The sequence below is a fragment of the Thalassophryne amazonica genome, chromosome 18 (genome assembly GCF_902500255.1).
Source record: "Thalassophryne amazonica chromosome 18, fThaAma1.1, whole genome shotgun sequence".
Classification (NCBI taxonomy): Eukaryota; Metazoa; Chordata; class Actinopteri; order Batrachoidiformes; family Batrachoididae; genus Thalassophryne; species Thalassophryne amazonica.
The window spans coordinates 29,110,339-29,129,806 of record NC_047120.1 but is presented as its reverse complement, the minus strand read 5'-3'; the positions used below and the strand labels follow the sequence as shown (position 1 = coordinate 29,129,806).

The following is a 19,468-nucleotide window of genomic DNA, read 5'->3' as shown; positions in this document are numbered from 1 at the left end:
AGGGTCTATTGCGCAGACCCCAACATAGGGAGTCATGTTCATTTCTGTTTTTTTTAGTTGTGTTGTTCTACATTTTGCTGTTCTTGGTAGGGAGGGGAAGAATGCCATGTTTAATGACTGTTAATTACTGATACACTCAGATGTCATCCCGGTCCATAAAATTTGTTTCACTAAATATAAATGGGATTCACAATCCAATTAAGAGATCAAAGATATTATCACAATTGAAAAGGGAGAAAGTCCAGATAGCATTTCTTCAGGAGACTCATCTGGACGATGGTGAACATGCCAAACTGAACAAAATGGGATACTCAAAAGTATATTTCTCTTCGCACAGCTCGGGAAAACGTAGAGGAGTCGTAATCTTGTTGTCCAACGCAGTGAATTTTGAATACATTTCTGAATGCAAGGATAAAGAAGGAAGATACATATTGGTTATAGGTAAATTGGAGGGAACAATAGTGAGTCTGTTAAATGTGTACATGCCACCTGGCAGTGACTGGTCAATATATAAACATGTATTGGAAACACTCAACTAAATGTCAAGGTATTCCAATATGCGGAGGTGACTTTAATATTCGACTACAACCAAAGACTGACAGCTCAAATGGTTGACCAGATGCTAAGAATATCTATAGAAAGGTTAATAATTTTATGAAAGAAGTGGGAATAATTGATGTCTGGAGAGAAAATAACCATAGAGTGCGTGACTATACTCATTATTCCTCAGCCCATAATGTATATTCACGAATAGATTTTTTTTTCATGTTCATGCATGATACGCACAGAGTATTAACTTGTGAGATTGGAACTTGTGCCATATCAGACCACGAACCAGTGTATTTAACAGTCAACATTAGCAACAGGACTAGATCCACCCTATGGAAGCTAAATTCCAATATCTTGAAAGATACTGACATTCAAAACACTCTGAAAATGGAAATTCAGTCTTATCTTGAACACAATGACACCGATGAGGTTTCCCCGGCAATACTGTGGGATGCTTTGAAAGTCGTAATTCGAGGAAAGATAATAGCAATCTCTGCTACTCTAAAGAAACGTAAAATTCAGAGAATACAAGAATTAGAAACCAAACTTAAAGAACTTGTGAAAGAGCACTCCACGTCACCAAATAATTTGGTCAAATCTAAAATAAAGGAAATGAAAAATGAGATAGATGCTATAAACACACAGGAGATCCAAAAAAAGCTCCTTTTTACAAAACAACGATACTACGATACAGGCGGGAAAGCACTCAAGCTTTTATCTTACAGATTAAGAAAACAAGAGGCAGAACGGACAATATACAAAATAAAACACCCAGTAACAAATGCTGTGGAGACTAGCCCTGAAAAAATACAAGAATGCTTTGAAGAATATTACCGGAAATTGTATTCTCAACCACAATTAGGGAGCAGTGAAGATATTGATGCATTTATATTATCCCTAAACTTACCTAAAGTTTCAGAGGACCAAAATAAGAGATTGACATCAGAAATAACAAAGGAGGAAGTTTCAGCATCAATAAAGAGATTGAAAAACGGCAAAAGCCCAGGGACCGACAGATTTAACTCAGAGTGGTATAAAGTGATGCAAGAACACCTAGTTTTAACATTGGTGAAAACGTTTAATTGGATTATCGACAAGAAAAGTATACCACCTTCATGGAAAGAAGCCATCATTTCCATAATCCCGAAAGAAAATAAAGATAAAATGCAAGGTGAAAACTATCGCCCCCTAAGTGTGCTCAACATAGATTACAAAATTTTCACCTCTATTTTATGCAAAAGATTAGAGACAATTCTACCAGACCTTATCAATAAGGACCAGACGGGTTTCATTAGACAGAGACAGACTCAGGACAATATTCAAAAAACATTATTAATTATGAAACATGTCAAAAAATGTAATTTGGAAACACTTATAAGTTTAGATGCTGAAAAAGCATTTGATTCGGTAAGATGGGAATTCCTATATAAAATAATGGCTAAATTTGGCTTCCATCATAATATTATTGATACTTTTGCATCACTATACAACAAACCAATTGCTAGGATAAAAATTTATGGAGATTTGACCAAAACGTTTGCCTTGGAGAGAGGCACTCGTCAAGGGTGTGGAGCTTCCGCACTTTTATTTGCTCTATTTATCGAACCGCTGAGCCAAGTTATAAGACAGACTACAGAAATCAAAGGTGTAAACCTCGACTCAGGTGAACAAAAACTAGCCCTTTTTGCGGACGACATACTGATATTCTTGACTGAGCCCTCGCTATCCCTACCCAAACTAATGCAGGTGTTGGATAGATATGGCTCCCTCTCAGGATACAAAATCAACATAAATAAAACTCAAGTGTTAAAACTAAACTATAAACCACCAATAAGTATAAAAAACACATATAAATGGAAATGGGACTCAAATAACATCAAATATTTGGGAGTGGTTTTAACAGAAGATTTTGAAAAACTTTGACGCAAATTATGGTCCATTAATCTCAAAAATTAAAATGGATTTACAGAGGTGGAGTACAATCCCCTTCTTGGGAATACACTCTCGTGTGGAGTCAATCAGAATGAACATCCTTCCAAGATTGCTGTATTTATTTCATTGTTTACCGGTTTGGATACCACAGAAATATTTTGATGAATGGGATAGAATGTTGGGTAAATATATTTGGCACAATAAAAAAAGCTAGAGTTAAATACAAAACATTACAGTTGAGGAAGGAGAAGGGTGGACTCGGGCTACCTTGCCTTCAAGAATATTACTTTGCGGCCCAACTTAAACCCCTGGTATCTTTAGGTTCCCCATCCTACTCAGCCAGTTGGAAGGAGGTTGAAAGGGTAGAAACAGAAAAAACACCAATTATGGCAACATTGTCAGATAAAAATTAAGAAACAAATTTAACATTATGAAAGATTTTATGTATGAATCTATGTTGAAATGTTGGGATGGGGTACTAAAAATTTGTAAATTGGAGAAAATCTCTTGGATATTAAGATGGATAGCGTATGATTCGGACTTTTTGCCAAATACTCAAGATAATAGGTTTAAAACTTGGATCTCAAAGGGTCTGACTTCGTACTATTCTTTCATCCACAAGGGGGAGTTCATGAGCTTTGAAAAGCTGAAGGGGAAAAATGGTCTTCATCAAGATGACTTCTATAGATATTTACAAATCAGGCATCATTTTGACCAAAACATTAAAGCCCTATGGGAAAACAGTGAATTAAGATTTATTCACACCTTTTTAACTCTAATAAAATCAATTTCTATGAACAACATAATATCGAATTTGCACAAAGCAATTCAATTAAGTAAAAAAGGTAACACAGAGCACATTAAGAAAAAATGGGAAATTGAGGGCAATCTGAACATTTCAATTGAAAGTTGGGAAAAGATTTGTCACCTTCAGTGGAAGACCACAGGATCTAATACATGGCGAGAGTTTGGATGGAAAAGTATTACAAGGTTCTTTATCACACCTGTTCAAAAAAGACACAGAGGGAGAGGGGATTCATGTTGGAGGCTGTGTGGCTCCTCTGGGGCCAACCACTACCACATTTTTTGGGATTGTAGTATTCTTGAGACATACTGGTCACAGATTTGTAATCATGTAAATAATGTTTTTGGCTACAAAGTGTCATTTACATTTGAATGCATATACTTGGGAGATGTAAATGTTCAGAATTGGAGAAGGAATGAAACAAAATTATTGGCAATCCTATTAATAGCAAGTAAAAAAGCCATCACAAGAAAATGGTTGAAGGCAGACCCCCCTTCGGTGGAAGAATGGATAGAAATAGTCCACGATATCTACGAGATGGAAAAACTATCCTCCATCATTCGGAACCAAAGAGACTCTTTCTATGAAACATGGTCAAAGTGGACAGAATATGTGAAATATACAAGATCGGACTTTATCTGAACAATATATATATAAATTTTAATTAGCGAATACTGATTTATTTTCTGAACAAATGTAACAGCACTCTTCCCCATTGTTCATAGTTTCTTTTCTGTTTTTTCCCTCTGTTCTTGTATGTTTGGATAAAAAATAATAATAATAATTAAAAAAAAAGTCATCATAGACTACTAGAACAAATTTCTTAACACACTTTCACTGTAAAGATAACTATAAAAGTGTGAAATTTCCCCTTTTGCTGTTTTTCATACAATATGATCAAAGGACATAAGTGTCGTAGTCTAAGAATCACCCACAAACGGAACTATATTTTCCGTCACATTTTGAAGACGTACCACAGGTTATATGGCTGAAGGATTTTAGAAGCTGTGTCACCTCATGAGACGAACAGTTTGTAAATTTTGTTTGTAAAACATTTTTCTGGAAAAGGCAGTGTGGTGGAAAAGGGTCGACGGTAGCTCTACACGAGCTTTGCTCGCGGTGTTGTGTGTGCGGGCTAAACAATCTGCTGTACTAACCTCCATCCTTCCACCTCCACCAGATACCCACCAGGCGTGGTTGGCGTGGCACCAGGTGGAATCCCAGGGGCGTTAGAGGGCATGGTGCCAGGCGGGGTGCCCATCGCCCACACCCTGCCCTCTGGTACGCACCCCTCCCAGGCCCCGTCGCCCAACCAGCCCTCCAAACACGGCGAGACCAGAGAGCACCTCACAGAGCAATAGCAGCAGCATGGCAACATCTCACCCGGCCCGTCAAACTCAAAGCAACCGGGACCAAGAGACAGTCAAGCACGCGTGGCTGCCTGTAAAACTCAGTCAGCAACTGGGAACAAGTGAAGCGTTCTGGGGAATTTGTACTTTTATGGTTTTTGTTTTTACTCTCTCCAACTACAGTACTGACTTCTTTGATGTTTTTTGGGTGGGGTGGGGTAGGGGAGGTGGAGGCACACATTGGAAGCACTCTGGGCTGATCGCGCTCACTGGCCACGCGTCTGCCCTCTTTCCGCCCCTCCTCAACTCACAGGAAAGGTAGGCCCACATCTGAAGACACCAACAGGAAAAGAACAGAAGAACTCTGACACTATGCGATACTGGACCTGATCCCCCCGTAACAGTTTGCCGTTTCGCCACCTTTGTCCAATATGTAATAAGCTTGAGAAGAAACATTTTCTTTTGTTCTTCAGTGTGAATGATTAAAAAAAAAAAGGAGTATCAGCTTATATATATAAAATATATATTTATCATTTTAAACAAGGAAAAGATGGCTCATCACTTTGAAGAACAACCATTTCCTGAAAGCCATGTCACCCCAGTTACAAGTGTTCACCACTAGAGGGCATGCACACGGGCATTTATTATGCAGCGGAATGTGGCTCATTTCCACTCAACCTTAAACACACTATTTAAAAAAAAAAAAAAAGACTATTTTGATTGTAGCTAATTTTTGTTTCTCTGCAAGTTGCAGAGCCGAGAGTCTGCTTTAGTGCCGCTGAGCTCAACTGCAACATTCAGCGATGCGCAGCCCGTTGAGCGCATGTGACATGACTGAAATCAGGAAAGGGTGAAAGCGATCTTAATTTCTTAATGACTCAGGAAAACACTTTTGCAGATATTGTTTATTCCAAGCATTGTGTCATTTGGGGAGACAACAAGGAAAAAAAAAAAAAAACAAACAAACTTGGCCAATCGGATGATAGGCTAAATATTTTCTCTTCTTCATTCTCTCCATTGTGGTATTTTTCTATCCACGGTGCAGCCCATGTTTTTGGTGTGACAAGTTTTTGAAGAGTCCTGTTAGATTTGTATTGCCTAGTTAAATGTTCCTATAAACAGTCTCCTGTGATCCTCCCTCGCTCCTTTGTTCTATTGAAGGCCGGGTTCCTTTATGGGGAGTGGGGGGGAGAGTGGGCGCCATCCTGTACTCTGTAAGAGCAATAGCTGAACTCCTACTTAGTGTCGCGATGATAGCGGAAGAGGCAGCCAGCAGTACGTTTCAGTTTTTAGTGTGAGTATTTGTATTCGTTTCTTGTACAAGGTGAACATTTAGCATTCAGTGCAGTTCAAATAAAAGATCCAGTTCTGAAAAAAAAAAAAAAAAAAAAACCTGCCATCTCTACTCTCTCTCTCTCTGCTTTCTGACCCGTCACAAGAGGGCGGTAAAAGACCACCTCCTGGAGAACTGCTAAAAGGTAACAGATGGAAATGGGGGGGGGGGGGGGGTGTAACAAAAAGATGCAAGTGGGTTTATGTTTAATATTAATGCAGTGTTTAGAAAGAGGCAGTGTTTGGGTTTCTCTTCCATCACCACCCGCTCAAACAACAGCAACTGAATCACACGTAAAAATGTCAGTAAACCTTTTTTTTTTTGCCTCTTACCCTCACAGAATGCAAGTATTATCTGTGCAAAATAAAATACTTCAAACCAAACACAGATGTTGCCCCAATGCCCAACACGCTCCCTTCGTCCTACTGCCATTCTGCGTGAAGGCTGAAACAGTAGGGCCAAGGGGGACAACTGGGATTGGACCAAAAGTGGGCAGAACAAAGGTTATCTCCAGTCACCAGCTTTTGTAAAATGAATAAATAGAATCAGCGGAGGCATTGGGGGGGGGTTACCACACATCAAGGTTAAAGGCTTCAGTTTGACCCAAAAATACATCAGGCAAAGAGTTTTACAGGATCTATTTAAATACACTTTTTTCCTACATGTACTAGCACTTCTTTTCTTCTTCTGTTGTCAGGTAATGTGATAATTATGTTACGAACAAAATGAGGAGCTTTGGGAAGGTAAACTAAGTGAGCTCGGTACGGTGCCACATGATTCGGTTGGTTGCTGGTTATCACAGAACACATGCATCACTACAGAATTTGTATTTCCGTGAAAGTCATTTTTTCAGTCCCTGTCTCACTCATCTTCATCCTCCTCTTCCTCTCCGTCGGACAGAGTGGCACACGGCCGGATCTGGCGGTAACCGTCCAGCCACTTCTCCACCATCTGTGTGACCAGAGGGTGGTTCCGGCGGCAGGAGCTCTTCTGCATGGCGGCCAGCACGCCACCCTCCGTCACGCAGCAGTCCAGCCACGCCCTCAGCAGCTTCTCCTGCTGCTCCTCATTCCCCATCTGCGGCGCAATACAAGCAGCAGCACTCGTTATAGACACACTTACATAGCGACACAATTTATATACAAAAAAATAAATCAGGTTCAACAGTTTGTATACTGGATTCAATTTTTTTTTAACACTTCTCACCTTTAACAGACTTTTTTTGTTGTTTAAATATTTAATAATTGGGGAAACTTTTTTTTTTTTTTACTAGGCTTTCAGTGTATGAGACAAAAAAATTACATCAATTAAACCGAAATTATATCAATTGTAGAGTACCTAAAACATCTACACGATGCGTAAGAGAATAGTCATGCAAACAAGGTCACAGCAAGAGAAAGACAAGATGTGAAGTTTGACAAGACCTGCCATCAGCTCAGCCCAGAAGGCCCAGACACGAGAGCTCTAAATTTATTTCCTCAACTTCTCCAGTACTGAAAGCAGTACCAGGTAAATACTCTGGTCTTGAATAATGTAGCACCTGGGCCTGTTTAGTAACAGGGTCAATACCCATCCCTACTTCATTTTGAGAATTTGCTTTGTGTCAGCACCATATGTTAAGATTAAAGTAACATTTTAGGCCTCAATTGTCATCTCCCAGCAAGAAGGTCTGAGGTTCAAAGCCCATCGTGTTCATTCTCCATGTGCATTTGGAGTTGCGTCAGGAAGAGCTTCCAGTGTGAAACCTGCGCCACATAAAGGTGAATTTGCTGTGGGATTAGAACAGTGTGTGTCTGTGCATACCGGGGGGGGGGGGGATCAGTAATTTAAATATAATCTTTACATGTTAATGCTGACTCACAGTCCGACAGCAGCTTTACGGCCCCCATAGGACAGCAATCAGAAACATTAAAATTAAACTTTTTTTTACACAATGGAAAATTGATTTGAGGGAACCAGAGTTTCTTCATTCTTTTAGGAAAACTCAAATTTCACACTTTAAATATTAGATTAATTCTACTTCATTTTAGTTCGTACTCTGCTGCCCAGGCAAAATTAATTACAAACATCCAATATCAAATAACGTAAATAAAATCAGTTACTGCTCAGAAAAGTTACTAGAGCATTACAAAATACACATTTAGCATTGTTTGTCACCATTTAGTTTCTAACCATAAACTACTCTTAAGTGCAGTGTTTTAACATTAAACTAATAAGGTCATTAGTTAGATTGTGTGCACGTGTTCTCTCTGTGGCTACACATGGAAAACACACACACACACAGAAAAGGAACAAACTCAAAAAATGTGGAGATTATCAAAATATAGGAAACCATTTTTCTTTTCTACGTGCCAGTATTCTACCACACTGGCCTTATTGGATGTTAGCTGTTTCACTATTAGAGATCAATTTTCAGAGTTGTGCATGTACAACCTGTTGTCAGAACCGCAACAAGTAAATGTTTTGAAATGATAAGCCCTGCTAATCAGAACACACACACACACAAAAAAAACCCTCAACACTGATACTGCCATCCAGTGGATATGCAACACTACTACAGTTTTGGCGAACAGGCAGCCAGCCGGTCGACCACCTCTGTCTGTCCAGCAGACCAGACTTACCTCCTGTGCAGACAGGAAGTGAACGTGCAGCAGCTTCCTTTCACTGTCCACCAGCGGTAAGAAGGTGACTGTGACATCATCGTCAGTATTGAGGTTGGCGCCCGCACCGCGATTGTCATAGCCATCATTCTCCATGGCCACCAGGGCTGAGAAATGGCCCCGAGTGTAACCCAGAGCGATGGGACTCTTCCAGCAGAAACTCTGCTCCCATAACAGAGGCAAGTACACACCTAAGAAAGAAAGAGCTGCTGGGTAAATGGATCACTGAGGGACTGGATCCAGACTACTGTCCCGTCTTTCATCTATGCTCTTAAGGCCCTCACACACAGAAGGCTCATGACATTGGCTGTCTACATTCACCGCCAATACTGCTGACCTCTGCGTGTATGTAGGGTTCAGCAGCATTTAACGCATCACGCCATCTGCTGCTTCCTGGCCATTTCATTATGGATTTGGAGTTTTTGAACAACCTGGTACTTTCCAGCCTGTCACACAGACGCCGTGCACGTGGTGTCTACAAAGCCACCGTGCTACAGTTGAAGTTGAGTAACAAGTGTTCTGAACATGTCCAAAACACTCGCCAAACCCTGGTGAATGCTGGCAGCAGTGTGGCATGTCTGTGGTGGATAGCGAAGAGTTGGGTGGCGAGTGCTACACGTACCTCGAAACGCCACAAACACATCAGCTTTAACCAATACGCTGCGTTCCTGCTATGACTATAAGCTGAGAACTGGGTCCACATTGTCCAATCCACTGAACTGTTTGTCTCTGATATAAATCAGTACAAGTTGGGAAGTCAGTTAAACTTGTGCCACTTTTAAATACAGTAAGACTCGCCTTAGTTGTCATTGTATAAACAGGATAAGCCCCAATGCTTTTGAATGTAATAAACACTGTACATAACAGATTTTGTATAACGGGTAACGGTATAACAAAACGTCCTGCCCCATTGTAATGTATTTACATTAAAAAACCCCTCGCATTTACCGGACAGAGCAGTCTGGAAGTACCCAGTAACAGGGGTAGGAAATAAAGTTCAGAACTGACACTTGCCGATTTGAGGAAAGTGGGTATTGTATTTCCTTGATTAAAAGACCGCCCATTTACTTTTTTCAAACCGTGATCAGACACGGGACCTAAACAAGGCAGGATGCAATTCAAGTGCTTACTCTAGGGCAGGGATGGACAACAAGGGCTGAGACACTGCAGGTTTTCCTTGCAACCAATCACCTCAGCAGGTGGGTTGCTGATGAGCTTCTCTCTTGAACATAAACACCTGGTCGTCAATGAAATTACCTGCTGAAACACCTGACCATTCATGAAATCACCTGCTGAGGTGACTGGTAGCAAGGAAAACCTGCAGTGCTTTGGCCCTTCATGGCACATGATTGCCCACCCCTGCTCTAGGGGTTGGTAAGGTTAGATCTTATTTGTGTGAAGCACTTTGAGGCAACTTTGTTGTGATTTGGCACTATATAAATGAAATAAACTGACTTGAAATTCAATAAGGAGTCAGAAAAAGACGCTCAAATGACCCGCAACTCAAGGAGGAAATTGTATGCACCGTACCACTGGTTTGGAGGTTGATGATTGTATAAAGAAGTTTGCGGGGCTCAACCAAATGTAATCCTTTAAATGCACATAATGCCCAGCTCTTATTTAAGGCAGGTGTTTATTTTTTCCAGACAAAGTTTTGACCCGTGGTCATTAAATGAGGCAGGCCCCAATTCAAGGTCAGGCTTTTAATCATGGAAATATTTAAGCCTATATGTGAGTTTTACTGTATGCTTAAAAAACAACAACCAACACATTTTTATCATTTCCCCTTAATGTACAGTGCCCTCTACAGGTGAGTGTCACTTAATGAAATGACACCAGACAGTACTAGAGGTTCAGGAATCATTTAGGAAAAGTTAATGGCACTATAAAAAGAGTTACCATTTAGTAGAAACCAAATTTTTCCATTTCATGGAGTTGCTCACCTTGAAAACGAGCGTAGCCTAACGTTTCCCCACGGAAACTTTTGTAGTATTTCACTCCGTAGACTATGATGGGTCTGCGAAGAATATGTGCCAGAACGAAAATGTGAGTCTGCTCCAGGCTGGCCCCCGGCTGTGAGGAGTCAAACACACACAAAAACAAAAACAGTATACAGTCAGTGGAATGATACTTTAAAATAGTCAAGAGCCAACCAGCAACAGAAAATACAGAGTTCATCCCTCAATTGCACCACAAAACACACCCTATTTATTATTATTATTTTTTAAGCACATTACACAAGTCATTTTGCTGCTGCCGCAGAGATAGATGGTTGTCCTCCTGGAAGGTTCTTCTCTCTCCATAGAAGAAGAATACTGGAGCTCTGACAGAGCAACCATGTTGGTCACCTCCCTGACTAAGGCCCTTCTCCCCTGATCTCTCAGTTTAGACAGGTGGCCAGGTTTACGAAGAGTCTTGGTGGATCTGAACTTCTTCCATTTACAGATGATGGAGCCCACTGTGCTCATTGGGACCTTCAAAGCAGCAGAAATGTTTCTGTACCCTTCCCCAGAATTGTGAATACTCATGTACAAGATTTCATTTTTTTTTTTTTTTTTTTTTTTTTTTTTTTTTTTTTAAGAATAAATGTGCAAAAATCTCCAAAACAAAAAACAAACAAAAAAACACCTTTTACATTGTCACTATGGGGTATTGTGTGTAGAATTTTGAGGGGGAAAATGAATTTCATCCATTTTGGAATAAGGCTGTAACATAAAATGTGGAAAAAGTTGAAGTGCTGTGACTACTTTCCAGATGCACTGTGTTGGAAGAGGAGTGACTGAGGTCAACACCAGTAATCCCAAGGTCACATTGGCCGGGAGTTCAAGCCAAGCACATGAGCTGTCAATCAAAGCTCCATGTTAGCGGACCCATCATAACAGATTGGGTCATCACCATCATTCCTCTCGCATAATCTCGAGAGTCTCGGTTTCTGTTTTGATTGACATCTGTATGTTTTACGAGCCTCAAGTTTACGGAACAGTATAAAATACTCAGAGGTGGGACACTATGTGTACGTTACACTTTTGTATGTGGATTAGACATGTCAGAAAAACACCAGACTTACAGTAAACTGAACATAAACACTGAACCCTTCGTATAGTTTGTCTAGCGTTACTTATAATATTACTCAACACTGAAACTGTCTTGTGCACATTACACCAATTTAAGTTTCTTAACCAGTGACACCTAAATTTAAAAGCAGCCATATAGGTTGTTCGGCCTACAAGGTGTGATGTTACTGCTCTGTGCAGTGAGAAGGGCCAACAGCAAAATAGTTTTTAATTCATCACTTTGGCGATTTGGACATGGAAACAACAGTGCATCCAGAAAGTATTCACAGCGATGCACTTTTTCCGTATTTTGTTAATTATGTCACGTGTGGGGAGACGCAGCCTACATACTGTAAACGATGTCAAATTCTAAGTACGTCATGAAATGTAAATCTGACTGCAACACTGCTCTGTGAATCCAAACCAAACATGTCCAAACGTGAATCTTGTTCCAGGATTTTGTGCGTGAACATACCCTTAAATACATTACACAATACATTCATCATGAATAATTCCAATTTGTATCACATCCATATGAATGAATTTATTCGGCACACAGTTCAACAACAACAACAAAAAAAACCCTCATAAAACAACTTTACAAAGATCCCGCGCTTTGCTTCTGCCCATACATGCACCAGTTTAACTGATAAATAAGCCTTAAATGAAGTTTATTTGTAGGTGTACACACAACTGGTACTCAGGTGCTCGTGCATGCTAAAAATAAAGGATGTGCTGCAGCAAACACAAAGGTAAGTATTTTCTGCTGAAAGTAAACAACATGATGGTGTAATACCATATGTCCCATTATTATTTATAACATTTTGAGCACCTGTAGCCTCTTTCACTCAGTCACCTACATCTGTGAGGGTTTGGACCGAGGTTTTGACTGTGACCTACTTTTAACAGGGTCACAGTGTGCTCACATGTGAACTCATCCAAGAGTTTGGCCCAGAGAGTATTTTCATCAGATACAAAAGGGACACTTTGAAAGGTTGTGTTACTGCAGTGACAAGAGGTGTGACGGACACACACACACACAACCCATTGTAACGTTCCCCCATCCAGAGTAGTTTGTGCAAAATGAAAGAGATTTGCATGTCAAATCTTTAAACTCGTGTAAGAAGACACAAACAGTAATAATCTATATTTACATTTGTGTTCAAGCTTTTATTTCCACTTCCTGCACTTCTCTCTGTTGGCCCTGTGCTTCTCCACAGGGAGAACCCCTGTGCTGTGTGTGTGCGTGCAGTATTACCCCTACCCGGTTCTCCTGGGAAACACTGGCAGCTTGCCGTATCATCTTGTATCCTTTAACTGAGGATGAATCAGAAGGATAAAGCTGATAATTACCTGGCTGGCCAGAGACAGGATGAAGGTCCAGTCCTCCTGCCACTGCTCCTCTCTCAAGGAGAAATGCAAACCAAAGCTCTGTGAGTACCACGACTCCCACTCCTTCCAGCGTGTATAAAACCTTAAAACAAAAATCAATATTTACCAAAGTTATATATTTTTTAAAATCACAATCAAACTGAGGACAAAATGTGACCATGCTGACCTACACAAACAGTGGCGGTCCTAGAGTGATTTACTCCCTGGGCGAAACCCCCTGCGTGCCCCCCCGCGCACACCAACGTGGCCACCACCTCCGCCCCACCACCCATGATAACACCAACTTCGTCCAGAACACCCGCAATCCCACAAATTAACTCACAACAGCTATTTTCAAGAACAAATTTCCGGTTTTAATGTCTACTGCAATAACAAACACAAAGATAAATAATAATTACTTCAATAAAGTTTTTGAATATAAAAAAACAAAAGACTCAGTGACTTCACATTACAACTATGTATGGTACAGGTATTTAAGAACGCACAACTACACTACAGCACCACCCGATGGTCAAAATATTGCACGTCATTCAGTTTTACCAACAGAGTGCACTTTGCATTATCATAGTGTACCATTCACCATAATGAACAAGACTTAAACCTCCATTAAAGTCGCACCATATAAATAACAAAAGAAGTTAATCTGTATATTACAGAATACCATGAAGTGACAAAAAAATGTACAAAAAAAACCCCTATACATTAAAGTGGTAAAAATGGTAAAGTGCAATCATGTATCATAAATAAATTAACTAATGACAGAGGTAAATTCTTTACCCATTACTGTACACATAAGAAGAAATAAACACTATTGTGTATCATAAGTAACAGGAAGCAACAAGTGAAGAAGTTAACACTCTTTAAAGGCAAAAATGGCAAACCACAATAATTTGTCATAAATAACAAGAAGTGCAAAAGAAGTAAGAGGAAAACAGTCTATATACAAAAGTTTGCAGGAGGGCATCATAATTGTTTGCCACAGTGCTCACTATCCGTGATGTGAAATTCCACTGAGTAGGAGCATTTCTGGGCAACTTTGAGCAGCCTGCAGACTCAAGAAAAGACATCCTCTTTGTGGATTTTGAGAAAAATGTGGCAAACCCAGAGAGTGATGCAAAAAATATTCTGCATTCAGATAAGCATTTAGCCCCCTGAGACAGAACCAGATTCAGTCTGTGTGCATAGCAATGCACAAACATTGCACTGGGGGCTGTTGCTTTAACTTTGGCCTGCAAACCACTAAGAGCTGAAGCCATAACAGCAGCCATGGCTTCTTTCGAAAGGAAGACTATCAAATGGCTTCGCCAAAATCCGGTCCACAACATTCAAATTGTCTGCCATTATGTGCAGCTTGCTACACCTAGCTAGCTCGCTAGCTGGGACTGGCGCGAGGCTAGTGTGAAGTGTGTCCGCCTGTGAGTGCTTTGTGAAGGTGGAGGAGCTCAGCAGCACCCGCTGCTCGGTAGGGACAGAAACTGCGATAGAAGTCAGTCTCCAAACACAAGCAGCTACAAAAAAAAAAACAAAAAAACACCAGAAATAGAAGCTTGATTTGTCGGTAGTCATTTTTAAACAAAGAAAATGCCGCTAAGAGGATTAGGAAAGTCTCCGGTTCAACTCAGAACAGAATGAAAATTAAAAAATGTCCCCACGGATGTTTACACCAAAAGATCGTTGATTCGCTCATTTTGCTGTCAATCAAAAGGGATTCAGCCTCAGACAGATCATCCAATCATCATGCAGAAGCTGAGTGTCCGGGCCAGCCGAGGCCAGCCCACTGCCCCATAGACCCCCCAGACACGCTGAGCGTCCGATGGGCGGGACAAAGCCCAGCATTTATCCAATGACTCGTCTCGTTTCGCTGCAGCCTTTGGTTCGCTACTGAACTCTGTGGTCGCTCAGCGTCCACACTGTTTAAAGCACTGTGAAGCTGCGGGAATACGTAAATCAATACATACCTTTTTCCTTTGCTCGTTTCTCCTTTTCTTCTTTCTTTTTCTTTCAAAATTGGGCACCTGATGGCTTTGATCGTTTCCTATCCATGATTATGTCTTACTCCGTTCGACCACCTCCTCGTCCAAACATTGAATGATTCCCCCCTCCCCCTGCACAAACTCTGCACTGTGCAGCATTGCTCACCTAACGCGAGAGGTGAGATGGGGGGAGGCGCTCTGCCGTAACGTAACCACGAACTCCCCCGTCAGGACAACCCCCCCGGTTTTATTCTTTTTTTTTTTTTTTTTTGGACAGGTCTCCCCCCCGCCCCCCCGCGATGCCGCCCCGGGCGGCTGCCCGGTCGGCCCACCTCCAGGACCGCCCCTGTACACAAAGACAAAGTACGAATGACAAGAAATACACTGGCAGATGTATGCTGTCCACCCAGTGCCGCTGAATTTTACACATAATTTACAGTCAAACAATAAACACACATCAGTCCAATAGTTCCTGAGGATTCTCTGTCCTACGCAGCCAACATCCCTCAACTGGTCATCAAGTTCAGAGGTCATCAAAGGTTAATTGTGAGGTGATCAGTCTTTTTGTGTGTGTGTGGGGGGGGGGGGGGGGGACTTGAATTAGGTCATTAGGACGTGTCTCACCAGTGCGAGCAGTTATGCAGGCTGTCGTGGAGGGTCTTGCGGAGGACAGAGTCCTTGTCGTAGATGCCCCAGGTGGCCTGAAGGACAGAATCCAGCAGACAGTCTCCGGCTGTGCGGTTCCACAAAGCGTAGAGCCGGCTGTCCAGGCGAGTCCCCAGTTCCAGAGACCAGTTGATGACAGCAGATTCTTCTTCTAATTCTGTACACGGAGATGAGAACAAGTATGGGGCATGAACCCTGCAGGAGGACCTCGTAATCGAACATGAAACCCCTTGAGTTTCATTCTTCACAGATGCCCAAATCACACAATCACATTTGTGTTGATTTAAAAATTTATTGTCATTTATGACATTAAAATGTTTGTCCTTAGGCAAACATTTTAAATTCTTGCAATGACATTTTTTGCAATATTGTGACACCAGAACAACCACTGACTGTTAAACATTTGCTAAAGTTAACATCCTCAATACAACAGTGTTTACAGCAGTTACACCAAAGGGAAGCATTTGGGGGGGGGACTTGGGGTAAAGCCTGTGTCACACCAGGCTTGCTCTGGTGATGACGCTGGATAATTGCACTGATTTGGCATAGTCCCTGTGTAGGCTGGTGTATGACTGCTTTCAGTTGCTTACTATATACAGCCCTCACCTCTATTTTTCTGCCTCTCAGTCCACTCCTGCCTACTTTTTTTTTGGGGGGGGGGGGGGCATTGTGGAAATGCGCTCAGTTCTCAAAACGGTACATGAAAAGCAAAGGCACTCAGGTTTCCAGATGTACATTGGGACACACTGCTGTCTCCTCAGGGCTTGTAACATCAGATCAATTTAATCTACTCATCTTAAAGCTGAAAAGTCTGCACTATTACTATTTTTTAAAGTGCATAAACGCAGACTGGGGATAAGTATAGCTACACCAATGTGATACCTTTCTGTACATCTCTGTCCAACAATTCATCAAACAGCTTCTCTTGGACAGCAGGCGGCAGGTCCTCAATATCTGCAGAGACACACAGCATAACGGTGAGCATTCATGTGTTGTAATCAAACAGTACTGTGCACCAAGGGCATAAGAAACGCTACTGCACTGTGTCAATGAGGACTGTCTTTGCAATTCCACTCACTAGCTGACACTTTGTCAGGAGCACACTGTAAACACAGACTCTGCACAGCACATCTCGTTTGTGTGCATATTGAACTGTGTGCACACAAAGCCAGAACACTGGCAGCTATACAACTCAGAAGTGGATGGCACAAGCTTCGTCAGAGACAGCATGACGGAGAGAGCCCTGCAGCTGGCCTGGGGCCAGATTCAGTGCACGAACATATACTTTCACAACACACGCACACAAAACTTGCATAATCTCTCATGCCAGCAGGACTGGCTGCTCTGAATTAAAATATAAGTAGTGGCTTGAAAAAGCACATTTATTCAGTGATGTCAATATGTCACAGTGAGTCATTTCTCCCAGATAGGCTGCAGGTTTCTCTTCTTTTAAAACCCTTAGCAAGGCAACAAAACAACTCAGTCTACACTTCAAACTGGCAGATCTGTAGACTGACACTGTAACATGACACTGGATGCTGGCATGGCTGTTAAACAATTTGGAGACCACAGGAAAAATTTCAAAAAGGTTGACTCTTCGGACACGGAAAGGGACAGGGAAAGTGTCAATAAGCAAGCAATTTGTAAGCATTTGTCTGTAATGGTTTAGCCTGGGGGAGGGGGCACCACCATTCTTGAATTTCTGAAAAGGACGCACCACACCATCAATCCTGATGCTCTAGACTACTTCTGCATGGTGGAAAGGTTCCAAGATCAACATTCTTCGGTGGGTTGAGTTGATCCTCCTTTGCAAAAACCTCTTGTAGTTAAATGTATCAAAGGTCACTGACCTTGTGTGCTCTGGAACGACCACAGAGGACAAGTGAAATTGTCGATCAGATCTTCAAGCGCTTCCCATGTTTCTCCAAGTCTGGTCAATGCAGCTGAAAACTTAGCTGAGTTAACTGGCTTCACCTTTCCAAGTCCCTCAAACAGTCGGTTTGAGGGACTACGTTTTCTGGAGTACGTTCATGTCCGACTTGGATTTTCTAATTGTGTTTTTAACTTCCTGGTTTGTAAAGAAAACGAGCATCGAGACAGACTGTCATGGTAAGGGAAAATACTGGACCGCAAATCAGCCAATCAGAGCACGCGTACTGTCTCAGCCATATAATAAGTGTGTTTATTACAGCTGTGACTCCGCATTCATAAGTGCTGCGCGTCGCACAGACTCGTAGCGCAGCCGTCTGAATGGGGTGTTCCAGCCACGATAACATAATATTACAGATACATCATCTTACTCATGAGGTGGACTGACAATGTATCTGCAATATCATGCTCATTATGAATGTAACACCCCGTTCAGCTGTGGGCGCTGCTTCGCCGCTCAGAGATGCAATGACACAGTGCTTTTGGTTTGATTGCGCAATGTTCACGTCTGGTTCACAAAATGAATGCGTGCCACAGACATTGCACATGACAATATTTCCTTTGCAAACCCCAAATGGGATGGGCTCGTGGTGCTGTCCGGCACCTCTGTGGAGCATTCAGCACATGCCGGCAGGAGTTGATGTGCCTGACTGACGAATGTCTCCCGAGCACGATCAGACGGTCCTGAATGCTGTTTTGACGCTGTAGGAGTATTTAGAACGCAGTCAGACTGCAGTTACAGTCCACCTCGACTGCAATTCAATATTTTTTTCGACTTCCACAGGAATGTTTTTAACGGTGTGGCTGCACGACTGTGCCCGACTCTTTAGACTGCTCTGAAAATGCTGTCCGACGTTTCCGAATGCATGTCGACACTGTTCTGTCGAATTTTCATTCGGAGGGGATTCAGGCTCATTCAGCCTCTAGTGTGACGGGGGTATTAATGATCAGCTTCTGGCTATACCCTCTTTTCTGACATTCCATCATTTTGAATGGATGTGGAATGGTACTATTTGTGCTGAACACTGTTGTCAGATGATCCTGGCATCAAGTCAAGACTGTTTTGGCAGCTCAGACTCAAATGTTACCGCCGTCATGTAATAGAAATAGGCATTCCGAACACAGACCACAAGCGTAGACTCAGATAGTAGTATTTGAGTGTTCTCACACTCTTGGCAGATACTGAAAAGATTTAGATTTTTGTCTTTGCCAGAAACCAGACAGGGATACCTGTGTGCAAAATTAATACAAAAGATTTACAGACTGCTGTAAAAAAATCTTATCATAAAGGACCGACACGTACCAGCAGGAAGGGTGAAAGTGACCAAGTCAGTGAGGAAGTAACAGGCAAAGTCTCCCTTGCGTTGATGCAATGAGGTGGTAATCTCCCTGCGGATCTGCTCCGTCAACTCAGGACACACCAAGGAGGGGATACACTTAACTGCCTGCCGGTTCACCTACAACACACACACATACACACACACACACGTTAGACCTTAATTTAAAACAGTATAATAGGTGTTCAAAAACACTCGCTCCCAATTTATGAACACAAATGTCCCATAGAGCTGACGGAAGGAAAGTCATTAGAACTGTGTACTAGATTTTCAGTAATCCCACAGTAAAAAAAAGTACTTGACAGCAATTCTATTAAACAGGCAAACACTGCAGTGAACTAAAACACGGTGAAGAGAACATGATTCTTTGCTTCTAACAGTCGCAAGTATGAGCAGGTCTCTCCTAATCACTGCTTGTTCTTGCTGCAAACTGTGTCAGCTCTGTGGCCTCACGTCCATTAGGCAGCAACAACCGTAGTAATGCAGCCAG

The 19,468-nt window shown here is 41.8% G+C and overlaps 2 protein-coding genes across 6 annotated transcripts in view; one reads left to right on the top strand and one right to left on the bottom strand.

The window, feature by feature from the left end:
• The window catches only part of ctbp2l (C-terminal binding protein 2, like), a 312,102-nt gene extending 306,776 nt beyond the window's left edge, over nt 1-5,326 (top strand). For 4 of the 5 annotated variants that reach the window (XM_034193702.1, XM_034193701.1, XM_034193699.1 and 1 more), the window contains one exon: nt 4,467-5,326. In XM_034193702.1, the coding sequence (XP_034049593.1) occupies nt 4,467-4,647 (181 nt within the window). In that variant the 3' untranslated portion in view covers nt 4,648-5,326. The remainder of the gene's footprint in view (nt 1-4,466) is intronic. The other variant, XM_034193700.1, reaches the window with a different exon arrangement.
• An 831-nt stretch (nt 5,327-6,157) lies between these two features.
• Nucleotides 6,158-19,468, bottom strand: part of zranb1a (zinc finger, RAN-binding domain containing 1a) — a 53,032-nt gene continuing 39,721 nt past the window's right edge. The window contains exons 4-10 of the mRNA XM_034193705.1: nt 18,945-19,098; nt 16,595-16,666; nt 15,671-15,869; nt 13,035-13,155; nt 10,572-10,701; nt 8,590-8,819; nt 6,158-7,045 (exon numbers count right to left, since the gene is read on the bottom strand). Coding sequence (XP_034049596.1) covers nt 6,830-7,045; nt 8,590-8,819; nt 10,572-10,701; nt 13,035-13,155; nt 15,671-15,869; nt 16,595-16,666; nt 18,945-19,098 — 1,122 coding nt within the window. The 3' untranslated portion in view covers nt 6,158-6,829. The remainder of the gene's footprint in view (nt 7,046-8,589; nt 8,820-10,571; nt 10,702-13,034; nt 13,156-15,670; nt 15,870-16,594; nt 16,667-18,944; nt 19,099-19,468) is intronic.